This window comes from Phodopus roborovskii, unplaced genomic scaffold, assembly GCF_943737965.1.
Source record: "Phodopus roborovskii unplaced genomic scaffold, PHOROB, whole genome shotgun sequence".
NCBI lineage: Eukaryota > Metazoa > Chordata > Mammalia > Rodentia > Cricetidae > Phodopus > Phodopus roborovskii.
In genome coordinates, this window is record NW_026126461.1 from 14291676 (window position 1) to 14312813 (window position 21138).

General features: G+C 44.0%; 1 protein-coding gene across 1 annotated transcript in view; it reads left to right on the forward strand.

Moving 5' to 3' along the window:
* Man2a1 (mannosidase alpha class 2A member 1) overlaps positions 1–21138 on the forward strand; it is a 146372-nt gene that overhangs the window by 113447 nt on the left and 11787 nt on the right. The window contains exons 17-20 of the mRNA XM_051190883.1: positions 8783–8916; positions 11913–12054; positions 13411–13544; positions 18991–19194. Coding sequence (XP_051046840.1) covers positions 8783–8916; positions 11913–12054; positions 13411–13544; positions 18991–19194 — 614 coding nt within the window. The remainder of the gene's footprint in view (positions 1–8782; positions 8917–11912; positions 12055–13410; positions 13545–18990; positions 19195–21138) is intronic.

A 21138-nucleotide genomic window follows, 5' to 3' on the forward strand; every position in this document is an offset into this window, starting at 1 on the left:
AATTTTGCTAAAGGCAAACAGTTGGAAGCTGTGTTTAACAAAACTATTTGGTAATCATTAAAGTCGAATCAGACACCAGTATTTCAAATTATGTTTACTCAGCACCCATGTGAGTAGGAATGGGTGAGCAGTATGCCTCTGTTCCACACTACTCTCCCCTTCCCTCCCTCGCTCCCTCTGCGTATGTTAGGAGAAAGAATACAAAAGAATGGTAAAAAGGAAGCTTACAGGACTGTTTTGGACAGATCGATGTGGAGTGATTTGTGAACTGCCTCCTTCTTTGAAAGGTACCCAAGCCAGGAGCCTGTCAGAGAGCTACAGGAAATGGACTGAGCGTGTTCTTGAGTGCCTAGTGCATTCAGGCCTCTGCTCTTTTGTCCTTAGCCAGGACAAGCCAGGGCATGGGACAAGTACCAAGGAGCCCGGGGCGTGGCCCTGCCTCTTCCTCCCAGTGCTGCTGTGCCTCCTTGCCGGTCTTGTTTGTTGGTTTATTTAAAGATAAGAAATGTTCGATGCCTTATGCTCCTTCCTAAACCTGTTCATTCATGAAGCCACTGTTTTCTTTGTTGAAAAGCAGCCTTTTCTAGCTTTGTTGGGCATCTTTTAAACCTTCTTCAAGTGAGTCATTGTTAATTGATCTCATCCTAACCAAAATTTGCAAATCCATTTTTAAAGCTCTAGTTTTCCTGCTTTGCGTTTGTTTCTTGTTGTTATGAGGATTATTAAAAAGTATACACAACTTGTGGTGACTAGTACCATCTTTATAAGTAGTCAATCCATAATAATAGTTATCAATCTATCATTTTACCAATAGAATAAATGATGTATCATCATTTTTTGTGAATTTGAGAATTGGAGTGAAATTTCCTAAAGGCTGTACTCATGAAAGCAGGTGTTTTTTGTTTGCTTGTTTGTTTTAATTTGTAGAGAAGAAATCAGTATAAACATTTATAGACCCAGAGGTTAGCAGAGCCTTCAGATTAAAAAAACTATACACTGTAAGAAATAGAATCATTGTGGAGAAAATCTTGCCCAAGCGGGAATTATTGCCATTTTGGTTTGTTGCTCTCAGATACAGGTTCAGCTTTAAAAAATACATAGTCACAGAAGCATTTGCTTTTTTGCAAGAAGTGTTTTCACTTGTGAAGTTAATTCATCATTGTAAGAACGCTCACCCAGGTGTACACATTGAATTAAATAACGTGTGTTTGTGACCCTGTCAACTCCCAGTAAAGTTCAGAGAAACAGCAATGTTACAAATGTGTGTACACAGTAGGAAAAACACATTTTGTTGATAGTCTACACACTGTAGGTGTCAGCTAACACATGCAGTGATTAGGTTTCATTATGGCACTCTCTTAGGTGTTTTGTTCCCATCCATTGGTCCCCACCCCACCTCTGCTCAGCTGTGGGCATCACGGGGCCTGGGAACAAGGGGACGGTGGGCAGAGAGAGAACAAGCCTCTGGCCGCACTTCAGGAACGAACAGTCTGTTTGCGCCACTGCTGTTCCGTGGCGGTCAGTAGAGGTAGCGCTGCACAGAACAGAGCAGGGATGAGCAGCATCTTCCCCTCACCCCCCTCCTTACAGCATTCCCTGAAAACCGTGTCTCTTTATCCCTCCCTGAGCACTCCCTTCCACAGTCCTGCCCCATGACCTCGGTTTGCCCTGGAGGACATTCCTCCTAGGCTGTGTCTCATGTCTGCAGCTGCTGGGACACATCTGGGTCAGGGTTTGTGTCCCAGAAGGAGCTGCAGACCACCTGGACGCCAACACTTGCCCGCTGCTCCTGTCCACTTGATGGCCCCTCCCCTTCTCTCTGACGGTCCCTTCTGTTCCCCAGGAGTGCATTCCAGTACCTTCTCCCCTTTGTTTTCCTCCCCATTAATGTCCTTTTATTTTTTGTAGTCCCTTCTAGAATCTTGACCTCACTCACTCACATCTAGTACCCACATAAGAGAGAAAATGTGAGATTTTCCTATAAATGCCGTGCTTTTCCTTTTAACTCCTTTTTTAAAATAACTGAATAAAATGCCATTGTGTCAATGTATCACAGCTTCTTTATCCATTCATCCGCTGGTGAACACCTAGCCTGGTTCTATCTGGTGGCCATTGTGACTATCGAAACAATGCATATGAGAGCACACACATATCTGTCACAGTCACTTTCTACAGTTTTGGTGATTCAGGTTCAAAACATTCTGGAAATTTCAGAGGGAAGTGTTCAAAGTCAAAAGCACAGCCCCTGGCGCCCTGATTCTCTTATGCAGTCACTGCGTAGTTCCTCTCAGCTCAGACGTGGGCGGAAGGCAATGAAGACAGCTACAGCTGAGTGCCACAGTGTTTCCTGAGCTTGGGGACGGAGGGGTGTGTGTGTGTGTGTGTGTCCACACACATATATCATATACGTATAAAACTAGCTGAGCATGAGCCAGGGAAAAAGCCCACAGAGCAAGCCAGCAAAGCAGTGTTCCTCCACGGTCCCTGCTTTGGATTCCTGCGTTGGGTTCCCGCCTTGGGTCCCCTCGGTGATGGATTGTGACTTGCAGGTATAATGTATAAAATAAACCATTTCCTCAAAGTCGCTTGTGGGAAGCTGTCTTTGCAGGGCTGCAGTTGGAGCCAGCCAACTAGCCCACGGTTTGTACCTGAGAAAGGCTAGCTAAAGACTGAGAGAAAAGTCAGAGACACGGGATAGTGTTGGGAGGGCTAAATCCAGTCCATACTGAATGCCCCGAGTTCATTCTTCAGCATTCTTAAGTACCCAACCCAAAGTGGGGTCACTTGTAAGGTGCAAACAGACTCCCTTCCCTTAATCCTCCTGGTAGCCATACCTGCCATGCTGCCATCAGGGTCAAGAGTAAGCGCATCGGGGCTCAAGCCTGCTGTTGTTTAGAAAAAGACATCCGCTATCAAGGCCGAAACATCCTATAGCAGCCAAGGTATAGACTTCTAGGTGTAAGGGTAGTTTTGAACTCTCTGATCTTGAGGCAAGATGAACTGGACCCTTCTTTATCGGCCCTAACAGGTGCTTTTGGTCAGTGTGTATCACAGCAAGAGAAGTAACTAGAACACTGTCATGAGCTGTCCTGCCACCAGCGCACCTGTGGGTGCATCTTGCCTGCTGGTCACTATTGTAACATTCAGGAGTCAGCACTGGCTAAGGTCACTGCTGTCTTTTGTCCCCCAGAACCCTACGTCATGCCTTCTAGAACTATAAAAGCTAGGCAGCGGGGATGGTCTCCTGGTCATTTCTCTTTATGCTGCAATGAAAGTATGCAGTGTCTTCCAGCGGAAAGGTTTCTGTGATGGCAACCAAGAGCAATGGCAGCATCTCTTTTAATGTACTATCACTCCATGTCCCAATTCTACTTTCCTGGCTTGTACTCCAGATTACACACACATACATACATGAAGCCTGGGATGAGTGAATAGATAGATAGATAGATAGATAGATAGATAGATAGATAGATAGATAGATAGATAGATACAAAAATAGATGATAAAACAAACCAGATTTGAAGGTAGGACCCACATAGGAAAGGACATATGGCTATTTTTTTTTATTTTTATTTTTATTTTTTTTTTTATTTTTCTAGATGGGTACAGGCCAGTTTCCCTCATCCTTTCTTGACCTGATCACAGAGTGAAGGCCACTTAGTAAGATACGGGATTCCTGCTGGGAAGTGAGCCGGGCTCTCTTGCTCGTCATTCTCTGTCCTTTCCTCTCATTGCTGTGTGTGACTGGATGTGACTAAGTGTTCTCTGATTTAGCAAAGTCTATCCCTTGGAAATAAGTGCACTCTGTAATTCAGAACTGTTAGGATGAGCTGATGTGGGGATGGCCAACACTGGTCTGTCTGTTGAGGACTGAGTTAGGCTGGTCCACGTAGGTCTGGCAAAGATGTGACTGTGGGCATTGAGAGTGGCAGTGAGGGATGTGGGGAGGGGGTGGTGTCACTATTGGCCATTATCATTTTTGCTGATGGAACTGAAGTTCTCCTGCCATGCACAGAATATTTACATCTCTGGATGTTTCCTGGCCCAGGGTATCAGATTTACTCTTAAGTAATACACATCCTAGGTCACTAAGCTAATGCTCTAAAGTGTTTTTATAAATACAAATAGTAATACATGCTCTTTGGCCACATGTTTAGCACATTATGCACGTAATATAAAGCCTCTGGGATGGCTCTGTCCTGTGTGTATGTCCACGTATGCACATGGACACCTCCATGCATCTGGAAATGCACAGTGTTGTATTCGTGTCCATTTTCAGCCTGAGGTTCATAACACTATGCAAGTGCACATTCTCTCCAGGGGCCTTTCTGCCAGGATACACAACTGTCTCATTCTTTTCCGTGGCAGGCATTGTCTCCCATAGCACGGTGATTTCTAGTCCTTTCCTTGTTGACAGACATCTGGAATGTCCTCCCATGTTTTACCCTTAGACGTGGTAGGCAAAGGGCATGCAGAGGTGTGGTTTCTATGCTAACAGCCATATGCATCTCACTCTGGCGTGGATGGGGAGGGTCACTTCTAGGCCTTTTGACCTTTGACAGATCAAGTGTAGTCAATCATCAGGGACTGCGTTGGAGCACAGTCGTGTCTGGGGTCATTTTAAAATAAACCGCATTATGAAAAGCTTGCAATGAAAATCACCAGGCCCAAAGGCTGTACATCTCTATGAACCTCTGTACAGTTGGAATAGCCAGGGTTTTAAATATATATAATTTTCTTGCCTTCTAATGAAAGTGCCCTATTATATTTTTGGTTATGAACCTAACCTTTAATGGCCAAGCCATCTCTCCAGCTCAAAAGTGGCCTTTTAAAAACAGGGCTTGGGGATTTTTTTGTAGAGGCTTGGGTGCTGGCAAGCCTGGTCTCTTAACTAGATTCCACTAGATTGCTTTCTTGCAGCCTATCAGCCCAACATATGCCTTCCTTTCCCACCCCCTTCTCCTCCTTCCCCCCTCTCTCCTTTTCCTCACTCCATCCCTGCTCTCCCAACCTGGTGGCTGAAGGTCGTCTCTTACTTAGAGTTACTGCAAGCAGGGCAGTAACTCCCAGACCTCTCTTCCAAAGTAGCTTCAGCCTCCCAGTCTGCCGGGGGCATGATGGTTGAGAGTGGGTTAGCCCTGATAGCATCAGCCTTGGCACCATTAGCAAGCGACTTGTTCCCAGGCTTAGGGTCAGGGTTAAATAAATGGCCTGTGGAGCACACAGCAAGAATATATCAATAGTGTCGGTACCTGCTGGCCGTTCTCATGTTCTTAGCCCCCGCCCTTCTGTCAGCAGACATTTTTATACGGTGAGAGGAACCCACGTTCTGACGTGCGTGTGCTCGCCCGCGATGACAGTCACTGTTGCTGTGTTTTCCCGGGTATGTCCACTTCAGCTCAGGCCAGCTTTTATCCCCTCCCACTTGATGAGGGATGGCTTTTCTTTCTTGGCTCTTTCTGTGATTCGGCACTCAGAGTGCCCAGGGCTTAGAGCTGGATCATAAGCATGGCGTGTAAGGTAGCATGTCCATGGGAAGCCATGGGCCCTGGGGAGATGGACACACCACTGAGGCTGGACGCCACCTTATCTGGACAGCAGCTCAGGGAGAGTTGTTGGCCTCTGTATCGCTTTGTGGATCACTTTTTTACCGTCTCTAATCTCGCTTTGTGTTGATGACGGCAAACTCCTTGCTGAGTCCCAGTTGTGGCTTTTGCTTTTCCCCTCTTTGAAGGAATCTTAAGCCTCGTTCAGTTGGAACCGTTTTTCTTTCCCAAGATTACAGAAAACGTATGAGAGCTTAGAAAGCCCAGCCTGCCCTAGTCAGAGAGAGCCACTTGGTAAAATTTACTATCTCACTGTCACTTATGTAGAGAACACGGACGAGTGGCCTGGACCTGCCCCTAGGGTGCCCTCCATTCACCCCTCACTCCGGAGAAGCTCAGAGAAGAGGGGAGGTGGCCAGCCTTCCTTCCCTACTCACACATGCAGTTTCTCCACTCTCTATGAGGACTTGGGTGTACTGACTTGCTTTTATTGCAGTTACAGGCTTCTATTTGTTTCGTGTCTTTGTTTTGTAATAGACATTTTAAGTTTGATCTTGTTTTAGAACATTGTCCTGGTTCAGAATTTAAATGGACGCCTTGCTGACTTGTGAATGGTCATAAAGGCTCCCTCCTTTTGAGGGGCTCCAAGTATTTGCTGCCACAAACAGGATCTGAGCATAGTACTGGGCTTGGGAAAGACAGCTTTCTCGGTGGAATAATTTATCATTGCCAGAGGTAACATGAAATTATTAATTTTTTCCTTAAAGCATGTTCTTTGTAAATGTTTTCTGGAGAGACAGGAATTGAAATTAATGATGTTCTCTCTTGTTAAGACTTCATTTTATTTCATGTATTCTGTTGACCCCTGAGAAGATATCTAATCTAGAGGGAAGGAGGGTAAAACACCACTAAAAACCCTGCCGGCGATCCGCGTGACCACAGTTAACTTCCTGTCACCATCTGTGCTCCTTCAAGCTTCAAGAGAACTTTGTTGAGGGATCTGACGAGGGTGTTTGTGGTCCTGGGGATTAAACTCAGGGTCACACTTATGCTAAGCTCATGTGTGCTCCACCACTGGGCTACGCCCCAAGCTCCATGCTCTGTATTTGGATGTCTTAGGTTTATTAGAATTCCACATGCCTTTCATTTTACTTTAAAAACGCCCTGGTTTCTGTAAACATAAGAAAGGTAATGTTTGCACCTGGAGTGATATATATCCTAGCTCAGAGAAGAGTCTATTGCACTGTGTAATACACACATGCATGCACACTGGTGCACACAGACACACAAGTGCACACCTACACACGCCCGCACACACTCACAGATAGACACACACCAGTTTAACCTGTGAGTAGTGGTGGAGGCGTTCTTTCTTAGGCTGGCTGGTCCATAGTTCTGACTGTGGCCATTAGAAAAGGTGCGCCCACGCCCCCCCCCCTCCTGACATTTGTATTCTGAGAGTTGGCACCGGGAGCGGTGCTTGAGTTGAAGAACAGCCCGTGTCAGAAAGCAGCTCCGTGAGCTTGTGCAGAGTGTCGGTGCACACGGCAGCGTGTCTTCTGTCCTCAGTGCCGGACGCTCTTTACAGTCTGTGCTGGCTGGTTTCATGTCACACAAGCTTGGGCAGAGGGAGCCTCAACTGAGAAAGTGCGCCCGCAGATTGGCCTGTGAGCTAGCCTGTGCTACATACTCTTGCTTGATGATTGACGCAGGAGGACCCAGATCCCTGGGCACTGCTCCCCTCCGCTGTGGCTGGGTTCTATAAGAAAGCAGGCTGAGCAAGCCGCGAGGAGCGAGGCAGGAAGCAGCTCCCCTCCGTGGCTCCTGCCTCCAGATTCCTGCTTCAAATTCTTGTACTTGTGGTGATGACCTGTGATAGGCCCACGTAAGCCGACATAAACCCTGTCTTTCCCAACTTGCTTTTAATCGTGGTGCTTTATCATAGCAGTAGAAACTCCAACTAAAACATGGCTCGTACTTTCCAGTGTATTCACAGACACCTGCAGAGCCTGAGACTCCTTCCTGTACACAATGGGTTCTGTGTGGCTCCTGGGGTGGGGCTGGGGGTATTCTCAATTCCTCCTCATCCTCCTTTCTTTTCTTAGTGTACTTAGCTCACCTTGTTAAAAGAGTTTGCTAGTTGTCAGCACAGAGGGTGCACTATATATGTGTATGTGTGTGTGTGTGTGCATATGTGTATAGACGTGTGTCTGCGTGTGTGTATGTGTAGACATGTGTGTGCACGTGTGTCTATATGTGTATCTGTATGTGCGTGTGTATGTGTATAGATGCGTGTGCATATGTGTATCTGTATGTGTGTGTGAGTGTGTGCATGTGTGTGCGTGTGTCGGCTCTGGGAAGCGGCCAGGCCAGGGCTTCCCTGTCCTGCCGCCCTTGCTGTTCCTAGAGGACACCGCACTAGCTGTCCCCATATGTTCCATCTTTACTAAACGTGTTAAATCTCCTCTCTCAGCCCCTCTCTTCATCCATGAAATCGACCAAGGCTTTCCCAAGAACCTACCAATGCAGTTAGGGTAGAGTGATGACAGATGGTACTAATAAACACTTTAGGTTTCTCCAAAGGAATTAAAAGCCCATGTACAACACATTTCCTAGCTGCCATTTGCTTTATGTAGTAAAGGGCAGACTGGATCATGTCCTAACAGGGGACCATAAGGGACAAGGAAACTCAGCTAAGATTGGCTTATTTTCCAAGGCTCTCTCCAAATCATAATCCACAAATATCACTATGTTAATAGAGGCTCCAGCCATACATTATCTCATGGGATCTCCTGTGTCCTTATGAGACAACCACAGGGCAGTAATACACTGTGTTGATCCAGGGGTGCAAACTTGGTGGCTCCTCATCCTAGCGTCTGTAGGGAGGGTAAGGTCATGGTGTCCCTGTTGGGGACAGAGGGCTAGGCAGCAGGGGCCTAGTCTCTCTCACATCATGTCTTCTTCACCCTGGACCTCTTTGAGAAATATGTGGCTTGTTATATTCATAACTTATCTCATCCTGTTATGGAGTTGCTTCTACGCTTAAATACTGTTTACGGTCTGCTATCAAGGAAGGAAAAAATGTTAACTTTTTAACGCCATTTCATACATGAGGAATGGTTATGAATAAGAACACAGGGAAATACATGTAAGTCTGAGAAGAGCTCTCTACCCTATGTTTAGTAAGTGTGGAAACAATGATTGCTTTGTTGATGTGTATATCCTTGTATATTTAGGAATAGAAGGACAGTCAATGGAAGTTTCTAATATTGTGGACATTCGGAATGTGCATAACCGTGAGATTGCTATGAGAATTTCATCTAAAATAAACAGCCAAAATAGATTTTATACCGACCTAAATGGATACCAGGTAACTTTCTCTCAAATCATTATGATGGTTATATTTGTCTGTAATTTTTATGCATGTGTTTATTTGGTATATACAGGAGGTGTATATGGTCATGTGTGTAATTTTTATACAGGATAATTGTCCAATTAATTGTGAGTCACTTAAAAAATATCCCTAAAGTTGAAAACTATTTCTAAGATTAAAAAAAAAAACAAATTTTAAGGCATTTATAGGTTCTGCAGTCAGATTTCTAAAGTTATAACAAATCTTTGAGAGAGATTGTGTTTTTAGAGTATATATTTGTAAAAGTTTATTTATTTTTTTTTTTCTACTTGAAATCTAGGAGGCTAGAGAGGGTGCTTGCTTGAAGAAACGCTGGTTCAATTCTCAGCACCCATACTTAAAGCCATTAAAACCACCTGTAATTCCAGTCTCAGGGGGTGTGGCCTGTCTGGGTATTTACATGCACATGGTACATATGAACTCTCTCTCTCTCTCTCTCACACACACACACACACACACACACACACACACACACACACCTACACATACACCATCACACACAGTTTTAAAAAATTAAATCTTTAAAAATGAGAATTTGATGACTTTAAACACTTCATTAGAAAGGAAACATAATTACGAAGAAACATCCTTTTTCTTCATAAAGAATTTATATATACATGTGTCAATTATTCCATGATGTCTTTTAAGTTTTATGATAATTTTTGAATCTGTTAACTCAGAGTGGGAATGTGCATTGACACATGCCTGTACGTACATAGAGAAGTATATGCCACTATAGAAATGTGGGCTGCTATACATTCCATCAAAACCATCATGCAGCAACTATAAATGCAATAAGAAAATTAATTCTTGCATTTTATTTGCATATTGTTGATCTTTTAATAGTACTTAGGCACGCCCTTTGGATTGTCACCTTCATTTCTATTATTTTGAAAGTGTGACAATGTCTTTGAATAATACCACTAAAAACATGAGCATATTTTTTAAACATTAGCATTTCAAATATTCCTGGCTATGAATAGCAATAATTTCACAACATATGCTTTTTACTTGGTCTGATTTTCAACTGGCTATAAGTGGAAAGGGCTGGATAATTTCCTCTTCTGTGATTTCCTGCAAAAAAAATTAAATTTAAATCTTCTCCAGAGAACAGAAATTGCTTAGTACACTCTGATTAACATGCTAATTCTACTCCAGCCCTTAGGTTTTCAAATGAAACTCTGACTTCTGTGGTGATTCTTTTTTTATTTTAATGTACAAAAGAAAGTCTTTTCTTAAAATCTCACAGAAATAAGTATTTGTAAGCATTGGTGTAGACATGAATAAAAAAACTTAGTTAAAAGTGAATTGTGAAAAGTGTTCATCTTCTTTCCAATGATCAAAAGAGATGCTGGTGTCATTCACGTCGACAGGGTAAATATTTCTTTAAAAGAACCCCTATTGTAACCTGTGGAAATAGTAGTTCTTGGGCAGACTAAAGAGACTCCTGGGTAGGAGGTGAGGAAAGCAAGACCACAATTTCACATGTGTCTTCACATCTGTTTCTTAACTTTAAAAGATGCAGTCCAGCCAGGGTACAAAGAGAGGGATAATTAAGAGCAATACAGGGTTCTTTGACAGTAGCCCACCTGCTTTCCACCCCTGTCTCCCTCCCCTCCTTCCCCTCCTCCCCTCTGTCCCTCAGCCTCTCTCGTCTTCCTCCTCTTCTCCTCTCCCCTCCCCTCCATCTCTGTCCTGTCTTGACTACTGTATTCCTTTCCTAGGGTTGCCATGCACTTGTAGTATCACAAACTGGGCATCTTAGAAGAACAGAACTTTGTCCTTTCTCTCCCTTGGAAACGGAGTGTCTGAGGTCAGGCTGTGTGCAAGGCCACACCCTCCTCCCCTGCTGCTCCCTAGCTTCTAACCCCTGGCTGGTCCCTGGTGTGGCTGGGTGCTTGGCTGGGTGCGGAAATGCCTCCCCAGCCGCCCCTCTGTGGTCATGTGTTCTTCTAACAGCGCCATCCTCTGCGGCTCGGCTCTCTGTGTCCACGTTTCTTTCTTACAAGGATGCTAGGTTTTGGCCATGTTGATTTCTGAAAAGACACTTATCTCAAAGTAAGATCATTTCCCCAGATCGTAGTTAAATATGAATTTGAAGAGACTCGGGATAACCAGCAGGTGTGTGTGTGTGGGTGGGGTCTTGTTGGGGATGTCGAAGGTTAGGTCTGGGACATGCTGGCCAGGACCGCCCTCCATTGCTGGGTGCTGAGCTCATGTGACCCCATGTTAACTTTATGCCTTTACTATTTCTGGGGTTCGTTTTAAGCATTGACAAGTTTAAAGAAGGAAATGGCATTTTTAAGTGGTATGAGTATCAGGGTCCCGAGGATATAAAATGCTTCCGGGTATTGACAGCCACTCAAAATGTAAAATTCTAATTCACGCATTCAAACATGAGGCTGCAGAAGCCCAGAGTTTAGAACTATCTTGATTTAAAATAAACAAGAATAAACACTGAACTCTTTTAACTATAAGCATGCACTTTATTATAATGTAATATGTTAGAGGGTTTGGTGGCAAGCTCTGTGGTAGTTATTAAAACTGATTCAAGAATAATAGATAGTTCTTGAATGGAGATAGAGAGCTACTGTGCTTAGCATTCATTACAAAAGCAGCATGTTTGATCTAGATGAGAAATGAATACTTAATACCTTCATAATTTGTTTTATGCAAATGTGGGAAACTACACGACTTATGCTGGGCATTTTATTGTGATTTTAAATAATGCCTGTTTTAAAATCCCCACAAGTTCTATCTTTCACATTTAAAATTGTCTTCTAAGAGCCTTGTGGTTCCTCCACAAATGATTTTAAGGAGTATTTTAATTTTTTAAATATTTCTTTGCTTGAACAAGAACAGAAGGTATGCCTTTTTCTCTTTGGGAAAGAGATAACTAAATAATCTTAATTTATGAAAGTATATGTGTAAATAATACTTGCTTGGCTTTACAGATTCAACCTAGAAGGACAATGGCCAAATTGCCTCTTCAAGCCAATGTTTACCCGATGAGCACGATGGCATACATCCAGGATGCGGAGCTCCGGCTCACAATGCTAGCAGCGCAGTCGCTGGGCACGTCCAGCTTGGCTTCTGGTGTGTTCTTTCGTTTCCTGCTTTGAAAGTGCTTGGTTCTGAGTGTGCAGTATTTCTGTGGTCAGATATATTACCTATGCTCCCATTTGCTACTCTCCTCTGAGTCCCACAAGTGCTTAACTCGGGCTTTATGGGGACTACATGAGGTGACTGTCTTCACTCTTCAAATAAAGAGCAGGAGACTGAGATGCCACAGTTGATTTTAGACATAAGTGTATTCATTAGTTTTTCATTCTGACAGAGTACCTGAAACTTCAGGCAAGCATTTCTATCCTGCCTGGTCCCACAGCCATTTAACCCCAAATAAACACACGGAGGTTTATATAAATTGTAAACTCTTTGGCCAGTGGCTTAGGCTTCTTACTGGCTAGTCCTCTCTTAATTATTAACCCATCACTATTGATCTGTGTATTTCTACATGGCGTAATCTTACTGGAGAATGCCCATCGACCCATCTCCCTGGCAGCTCCTCTCTGCATCCTCTCCCCAGAATTATTCTCATCTGGTAGCCCCCGCTTAAACTTCCAGCCTGGCCACTGGCCCATCAGCGTTTTATTCATCAACCATTAAGAGAAACGTATATACAGAAGGGCCTTCCCCCATCAGGCAAGGAAGCTACGTTGTGGCTCATGATATCTGGCTGCTGGCTGTAGTCACTTGTCTCTTGTTTAAGCTGTAGTGAGTTGACAGTGTGGTAGTTACGTGAATAATGAAGGAGACAGGAAGAGGAAGGGGAAGAGAGTGGACCTGACTGAGGTCAGGGTCTATCCACCTTTTGAGCCGTGGACCAATGGCCCCTTCAGCTAGGCCCTGCACGGATCAGTGAGTTACCTACCATTAATGAAGTTAGTTTTCATCTAGCCACTGACAAGTGGCCCTGATAAGTCGGGAGTGGGCCTCCAACACAAAAGCTTTTGGAAACTTTTCGTGTACAATTTGCAGCTGTAACTTACTTTTGCTAGTCTATCATGTTCAGAGATCTATGTTGTCTTCATGGTTTATTGGGTTGGAAACCTCAAACTCTAGAAGTTTGACAGTTTGCCTAAGTTCTCAGAAGTGATGTCGTAGTGTGGGTTGCCCAGATTGTGGTACTGTGACCTGCCCTCTCATAAGATTTTCGCGTTGAAGACCCATAGCCGCGATGCTGTTGGGAAGAGGCTGCTAAGCAATAACAGAGAAAAGCAGAAATGACGTATGATCGAAAGAGAGCTTGCCGTCTCCGTGTGTCTGGATCCTCTCCTTCATACGAGGGGAACCTAGTTCAAAGCCAGGCCCCTGGGCTTCTATTTAAATGTCCCTCGGTGGATATCTGCATAAAACTATCCTGGTCAGATTTCTTTGTGTCTTTGTTTTTAGGTCAAATTGAAGTCTTCATGGATCGAAGACTCATGCAAGATGATAACCGTGGCCTTGGGCAAGGCGTACATGATAATAAGATTACAGCTAATTTGTTTCGAATCCTGCTGGAGAAGAGGAATGGGGTGAACATGGTAGGAAACACTAACTAGCCTTTTCTTATGTTGGTGGTTCTTTCCCCCAAAATTCAAAGTGATGACTTAAATTCTTAATCCAATTTCTAATATTGAGATGTCCTTATAATAGATTTAGCTTATATTCATAGAATTTTTCAGTTAGAAACTCTGAATAAGAACTACATTAGGCTAGATTGTTTTTTTTTTTCCTTTTCTTTACTACACAGACAAAAATAATTGCAAGGAAGCCATTTGGGTGAGATTATTTTCAAAGAAAAGACTGATCTATTGACTCAAGAATTACAGGATATAATATACTATAATATACTATTTATTATTGCTTAACTATACAGTGTATTTTTTTTTTTTTTTTTTTTTGAGATAGGGTTTCTCTGTATCGCTTTGGAGCCTGTTCTAGAACTAGCTCCATAGACCAGGCTGGCCTCGAACTCACAGAGATCCGCCTGCCTCTGCCTCCTGAGTGCTGGGGTTAAAGGTGTGCACCACCACCACCACGACCCAGCATGCAGTATATTCTACGCCTTATTGACTATACCATAGTCTAAAGCTTATGGTTTGAAAACAGACTGACTTTATGCCTTCCATAATCAGCACAATCAGTACTGGTTTTGTTTTGTTTTTGTTGTTGTTGTTTGTTTTTGCTTGTTTGTTTGGTTTGGTTTGGTTTGGTTTGTTCTACATAAAAACCCTGTGCTTTGTTAATCGGTGGGACAGAAGCTGAGCTACTGGTGAGCAACCTCCGTCTTCTCACCGATGGCAGCATTGACGCCTGTGGACCCTCCTGTGGGTCCTTTGTCACCTAAGCATCGTGCATTCCCCTCGTGACTTCTGCATTACACTCACTGGTTCTCAGCGCCCCTGCTCTGTGGCGTCTTTGCACACGCCTTCCCTCCTTCCTGTCAAGGGAATTCCTTCGGACCAGAGCTTACATCTTCCTTGCCCTCATCATCTCCTCTTACGCCCCCTGAAATGTCCACCTCCCAGTCGTGTTTGGTTAGTTGACCTCTATCTCTTTTCCTGCTTCCGTGACAGTAGGGCTCTGTCCTCCTCTGCTTCTAGGATCGTTTCTGTTTAGTGAAAGAACCCCGTGTACGGTGTAAATGGATGCCCACATGCTTAGGGAATGAGGCTGCGGAGCCCCGTGTGCTGTATTGGGATTCCTGCGTGCCTCCTCATGAATGTCTTCCTTCCAGACCCCTCGAATGTATCCACCTCATCTTCAGGCATCATGGGGCCTCTTTGTCCATGTAGACAGTTTGTGTCTGCAGATAGACAAATAGATTGAAGACAAACAATTTTATAGTATTTAGAATTAATCATGGAAAAATAATTAATATTCACTTTAGAATTTAAAATGTGTATCAGCTCCTGAGACTTCTGGCCTTAATCACTGACAACGTAGCCCAGTTATAAGAGCTGAAACTACATCTGTTTCTTCTCTTCAGATTGGCACTAACATAGAAAACTTGTGTTTACTACAGCAATAAAAATTTCATTTCAGACCTATAAAGCTTTCACTTAGAAGTTAAACAATTTGTTGATCCCATTCAAAACTCCTTGGATAGCAATTGATTTAAACTTGATTCAATATTTCTATAATCCTGTGTTAGGTAAATTTCTCAGTGACTTTAACTATAGATCTTAGGGCTTGAGTCCATAGATTCTTTTTAAATAAAAAATGAACCAGAGAAGAAACTATACATTTTAATTTGTAGTGAAATTGATTTAAAAGACACACGATCAAGAAACGGTATGTGTCCAGTGGGTTAACTTCTCTAGAGTGTTTTTTAATTTCAACTGTTCTGATGTTCGTAACAATGATGGTGAACGCGTGGTGCTAGGTAGAGACACCGGGCAGACTCGAGCGCTGGGCCTTGCTTTCAGGCTCTCCTGCAGAGACAGTGAGGGCACAGGCGTGGGGTGCCAGGGCAGATAGTGTCCCTGCCGTTGGCCAACGGAACTGTGAAACGGAAACTGTTTCAGCCGTTCACTCCTTGGAGATTTGATTTTTTGGCACCCTCCCCTTTTCTGGCAATGACTGGAATAGAAAAGGGACCGACCGTTGGTGATTCGGAAGCTGAGCAAGTGTCCCAGCCATGTAGATGTGCGTCTGACTGCCATTCTCTCCACATAAGGAAGCCCTAGCATGGAGCCCTTACCGTGTTTAAGAGCAAGTTCGTGTTGGTGGGAACCGGAATGCCCTGGCAACCTTGAGGACACGCATCCCATTGAGCATTCCATGTCAGCTCCAGCTGGCGGTTTCTAATGTGGGAATGCTGGTCTCAGAATTCTAGTTTCTGGTCAAAAGGATACCTGTTTAAGGTTTGGGGGGTACCTTTTGTGTGGTTTGTTTGTCTTTGTTGTTACTGGTTTTTGAGACAGGGTCACACTATGTGGTCTTGGCAGGCTGAACTCTGTGTAGATCAGGCTGGCTTCAAACTCACATAGATCCAACTGCCTGTCTCCCAAGTGCTGGGATTTAAAACTGTGTACCACCTTGCCCACGCTTGATGCTTTTTAAATCTGAATTTATAAAGAGGTAGCTTCTAAAACCTTTTTAAACACCACGCAGACCTACAAAAACACAGCTTATTAAATAAATAGACTTACTGCCACACAATTTATCAGGCTCCTACAAAGGGTCAGGTCAAACTGAGTAAACGGAGATGGCTTTTCCACAGTGACGATAGGCTGGGCTGCGCTTCAGTGATGGAGAATTTGCGTCATGTACAAAGGACACTGGATCCCACCTACAGCTCATCCCCACAAACAAAAACAACCGAAGACCCCCTCCTTACACATAATTGATTAGGTGAAGTGGAAGCCTTTGATGCTTGTAGGTCAGATATCTCAGGACAAAGGACGCCTCCAGAAGTCCAGCAACTGACCCAAGACAAGCAAAAAGGTTCCAGCTCTGTGTGGATGTTAAGCTGCACAAAGAAGGCTAATCCAGAACATTCCAAACAACAAGAAACCAAACTATGCTTTCAGTAGCGGTATTGGTAACCGAAGGGCTGGCAGATTCCCCACTTGTAGCTGAATGGAACAGGTGACATTTCTCCAGCACACATGTTTTAGAAATTTGGCCTTCTCCCAAGACTTGGTGCTTAGACTATTACCCTTCTAAGGGGTTAAAAAGTATGGCGGTTCATCTATAAACATCCCATTGAGCCCCTTGTTACTGTCATTATTGAAATGCATGTATGGGGGACCCTGGCTGAGAACATATTTACTGGCCAGCTCTGTGATTTGTCCGTTGTGCTTTTATGGGAAAAACTAACTATACCCTGTCTTGCTGAAAACGGTAAAGGGGCCAGGCCTTTCACTCTGTGACTAGTTGCATGTAAAAAAGTTTCCTTTTACGAAATCTGGTCAAAGCGTGTATGATCCTAGACCTTGTCGATTTCATGGGAGAGCCCACGGTGCCGCTCCTAGCTCAGGTCCACAGAGCAGCCTGCAGCGCAAACCTTGGGTTTTACCTGCAGCTTTCTATTTTACCTTTTCAGCTTTATGTTGCCAAGGCTCATACTTGGAGCTCTTGATTCTGGAGATGGGGCTAGGACCCATTAGTGGGTTTTGTAAAGGACCCCAAGCAGGGAAGCGCCAGAGTCCGGGGAACCGATCTGGCTTGGAGGATTGGTGTACGTGCATAGTGTTCTCAGTAGGGATTCATCAGCAAGTCCTCATTGTCACTGAGCATCTGTGTCCAGGGTTCCCCCAGCACAGCCCACAACCTGAGTGCGTCCCCACCAAGGACGCACTGAGTGCCTCTCGACTCTTATAAGGCTGTTTTCCTTCCTGTTGGAATCTTTCATCTTCCATTACTCAAAAGTGATTTTGTCAGCAATCCTGACCTAGATTGTGAAGTTGTTCGATCTGGAAGTCCATTTAAACGCCTTGTCGAGAATGTCCCCTGTCCAGTCATGTTCTTCTACAAGCTGCACTACATGGTTGGAGAATGTTATTTTATGTGCTTTATTTAATCTTTCTTTTAAAAAGCATGGGGAATTGATGCATTTTAATACAATTCTTTCAGAACTATTGTTTTTTCTTTTTGGCCAGCATTTTAATACTGCAGCATCCCTCTGATGCCGTGGAGTGTTTTCCTCTCCACGGTCTGAACTGTAATGAATCTTCTCTTAGCTTCTGGCACAATGCGAGCAGCCTTTTGCTAGCTCCTTCCCGTCCAGTCCTACTCTGACCTTCTGAAGTCTATGCTCCAGATCCTTAGAAATCTAGTCTTTTCACACAGATAGGTAGCCAAACCTTTGAGTCCCACCAAAAAAATGCAAAACCTGAAGATACCAGTCATTAAAAAGAAAAAAAGTTTAGCTTGCATAAACTGTAGCCGGCGATCAAAGGGCCCGTCATAAATCATTTTCCCCTCCCCATCCCTCTCGTATCTGTTTTTACTCCTTGGGTAGTATTAGCTAAGGGTCTGCCTATGAGTTTTCAGTTTTTTATGTCATCTTGCTTATGTATGTCCCTAACCCTGGTAGACTTACTTTATGTTGGACATGTAGAAATGTTGCCTAATTAGAATAGATACATCCTAGCAAAGCCTGAACATTTTTAAACTGCTGAGTAAATGGATGCCATGTAAATGTAGTAACTATATAATAACATATAGAATAGTTCCTGTTTTAAAATAAAAAAGAATGAAGAAGTTGGTGGTAACTTGCCAAATTCAAAGAACGCAGATGATCTAGATATGTTGCCAGTGGTTTTTATGTCCTGAACACATCAAATTCTTTTGAGAACTTTTTGTTTAGGGGTGTGTGTGTGTGTGTGTGTGTGTGTGTGTGTGTAAGGAAGGGTCTCATGCAGCTCAGACTGGCTTCTAATTCATTATTTAGCCAAGGCTGCTATTTTCTGTTTCCCAGTTCTGGGATTATAGACATGTGCCAACACAACCAGTTGGTTTGTTTTATTTTGGTTTTAATTGTATCACTTGGTAATGTTTAGGTTTCAAAGGGACTTTTTTGTTTTTACCATTTATGAAATATAGTTTTAGATCTGCATATGCCTTGTTAAATATGTTAAATGAACTCTTCTTGAGAATGTAATAAGTGAAACTTGGAGAAAGTGGTGATGACAGTCAGTGTTGTGTGAGTTATGGGACATCATGTTTCTTCTACTTTGAAGGTTTTGTAGTGGTCAGGAGTTTTCATAAAATGCTATTAATTACCAAAAAAGTGGAAATTGTCTTCAGTGTCTTTGGTGTTAACTGGATGGAGGGTATGGTTAGGGCATAAGTGGGTAGACACTATTACATTGCCTTCCCTGAGCTCCACACTCTACTGTATATTTTCTGTGACTGTCATCAGTGATGTACACCTCAAAGGGTTTATGTGTTTTGTATTTAAATTCTGTCAGACAATGAATTAATTTGGTGAGTGCTAGGAATACAGAGCTTGTAAGCATTTTTGGTTTTTCTTGATAGGAGGAAGACCAGAAGAGTCCAGTCAGTTACCCATCCCTCCTCAGCCACTTGACGTCATCCTTCCTCAACCATCCATTCCTGCCCCTGATACTGAATGTCCAGCTCTCGTCACCTGCTGTCGAGCTGCTGAATGAATTGCCTCTGCTCCAGTCATCTTTACCATGTGACATCCATCTGGTCAATCTGCGCACAATACAGTCGAAGGTAAGCTCCGAACCACATCTGCCTCAGACTGCTTTTCCCTCCATCCTTGGTTCACAGGGTGTGGAAGGAGAAGGCCGCACAGCGAGCTCCAGAGCAGTCAATCGCTCGGCACCTGTGTTCTTGCAGAGGACTTGAGTTCAGGGACTTCGAACTGCCTGAAAGTCAGCTCTGGAGGTCTGTGCCACTGCACGCATGCACACACACGTGCACATGCACACACACACACACACACACACACACACACACACACACACACACAGAGTAAACACACACGCACAAATAAATACATAAATATCTTAAAATAACACATTTTGAGCTTCCCTGTACAAGGACTTCCCCATTTAAATGCTGTACATTTGACAGTTGCTCTAGGTGAGAATATTCCAATATTGATGTATTTACCTCTCAGCATGGTCCTGTGTGGTCATGGAAGCTAATCCTGGCCTCAGATCTCATAATTGAGGGACAGAGCCAGACTCGTCTGTTCTAGTCATTGTTTCGTTTACTTCTGTTTGTCAGCCAGTATTTCTCAAAGTCAGAGAAATACCAAATGTAGTGTTCAACCATTTCTACAATGGATGCTTTGTTTTCCACTTGTGTTTGAAAGCAGTGCGGCTTGTGTTGAGAAGCAGCCTTTAAGATGTTTGAGAAAGATCACGGGAGGATTTGTTGGGCATCCAGTGTAGCGGCTGGTGTGTTGGCTTATGCTTGTGTCCATATGGAGTAAAGACCAGACATTTGCCATCCTTCCTCTGTGTGATGCAGCTGTTTTGATGTTGTGAGTAGGTGCACAGCTGGATGTTGTAAGTGGCAGGGACAGTAAATGACTTCAGCTCATCCTGAGATGAGAGAAGGATTTAAGAGTAAAGGAAGTAAACGGAGGGAAGCAGGGAAGGATGACTGTCTGCACTGTGGATGTTTAGTGCTCTACCCACTTCACGCCCAGGGTGAGGAACTTAGGCTGGGCTGGGAAGGACGCTGTGTGACTGTAATAATGCAAGCACGTGCTGTTATGAGTAAGGTGTTCCTGCCAGCCCCATCATGGGGGCCAAGAGCAGTTCAGAGAAGGTGATGCAAGTTTTCTTGGGGTGGGTAGAGAAGGTGAGAATTGGGGTAGAAACCGGAGGAGGCCAGGAAATAAAGGTCCAATCCATATTTCTGGGGTTTGTGGAGACTGATCTTGGTAGAATTGAGAGTAAGTGTGAAAGCTGTAAGGGACACCTGTGGGCAGAATTTGGGACCTCTGTTCTTGGTCTGTCCACTGCTGTGTCCTCCTGCCTAGGAAAGAGCCTGGGTGCGGGATGGGACCCTCTGCTGAATGAGTGAAATGTGAGGCTGTTTAGCATAGGGTTCTCCTGTGGGTCACGACATCTTTGGCAAACCTCTTGTCTCCAAAAATGTTTACATTACGGTTCGAAACAGTAGGAAACTGACGCTTATGATGTATTAATGAACATAACTTTATGGCTGGGCGTCACCACAATATTAGGGAGTGTATTAAAGGGCCACAGCAGTAGGGAGGTTGAGAAGCACCGGACTAGCATCTTATCATGTACTTTAGTGTGTTTTCTTTTTGCCCCATGAGGACCAGAGTGGCCTAGGGGAAGAGTAGCTGAGGTAACGTGTCACCAGCTCACACACTGAAAGAGAACAGAAGGTCAGAGGTCACAGAAGGCTCCCGGGCACAGGCTCCACTCGGCCTAGAGTCAGAGGTCCTAGCAACCTGAGAGCCCCAAGGCTTCTGACCCTGGGGACATTCCGGCCACTGTCCCCCAGCTTCATTTACAAATGACCCCTCTCCTATAACCAGATGAAAGGTGTGGATTCTCAGAGCAGCCCACGGTGCCTGAGTCACTTAGTGGAGGATAGATAGGCTCATGGCCTCTCTAGTCCAAGGCTGGCACTAGTTTTCATGTTAGTGCTCTTCAAGGGTAACTTCTTGCT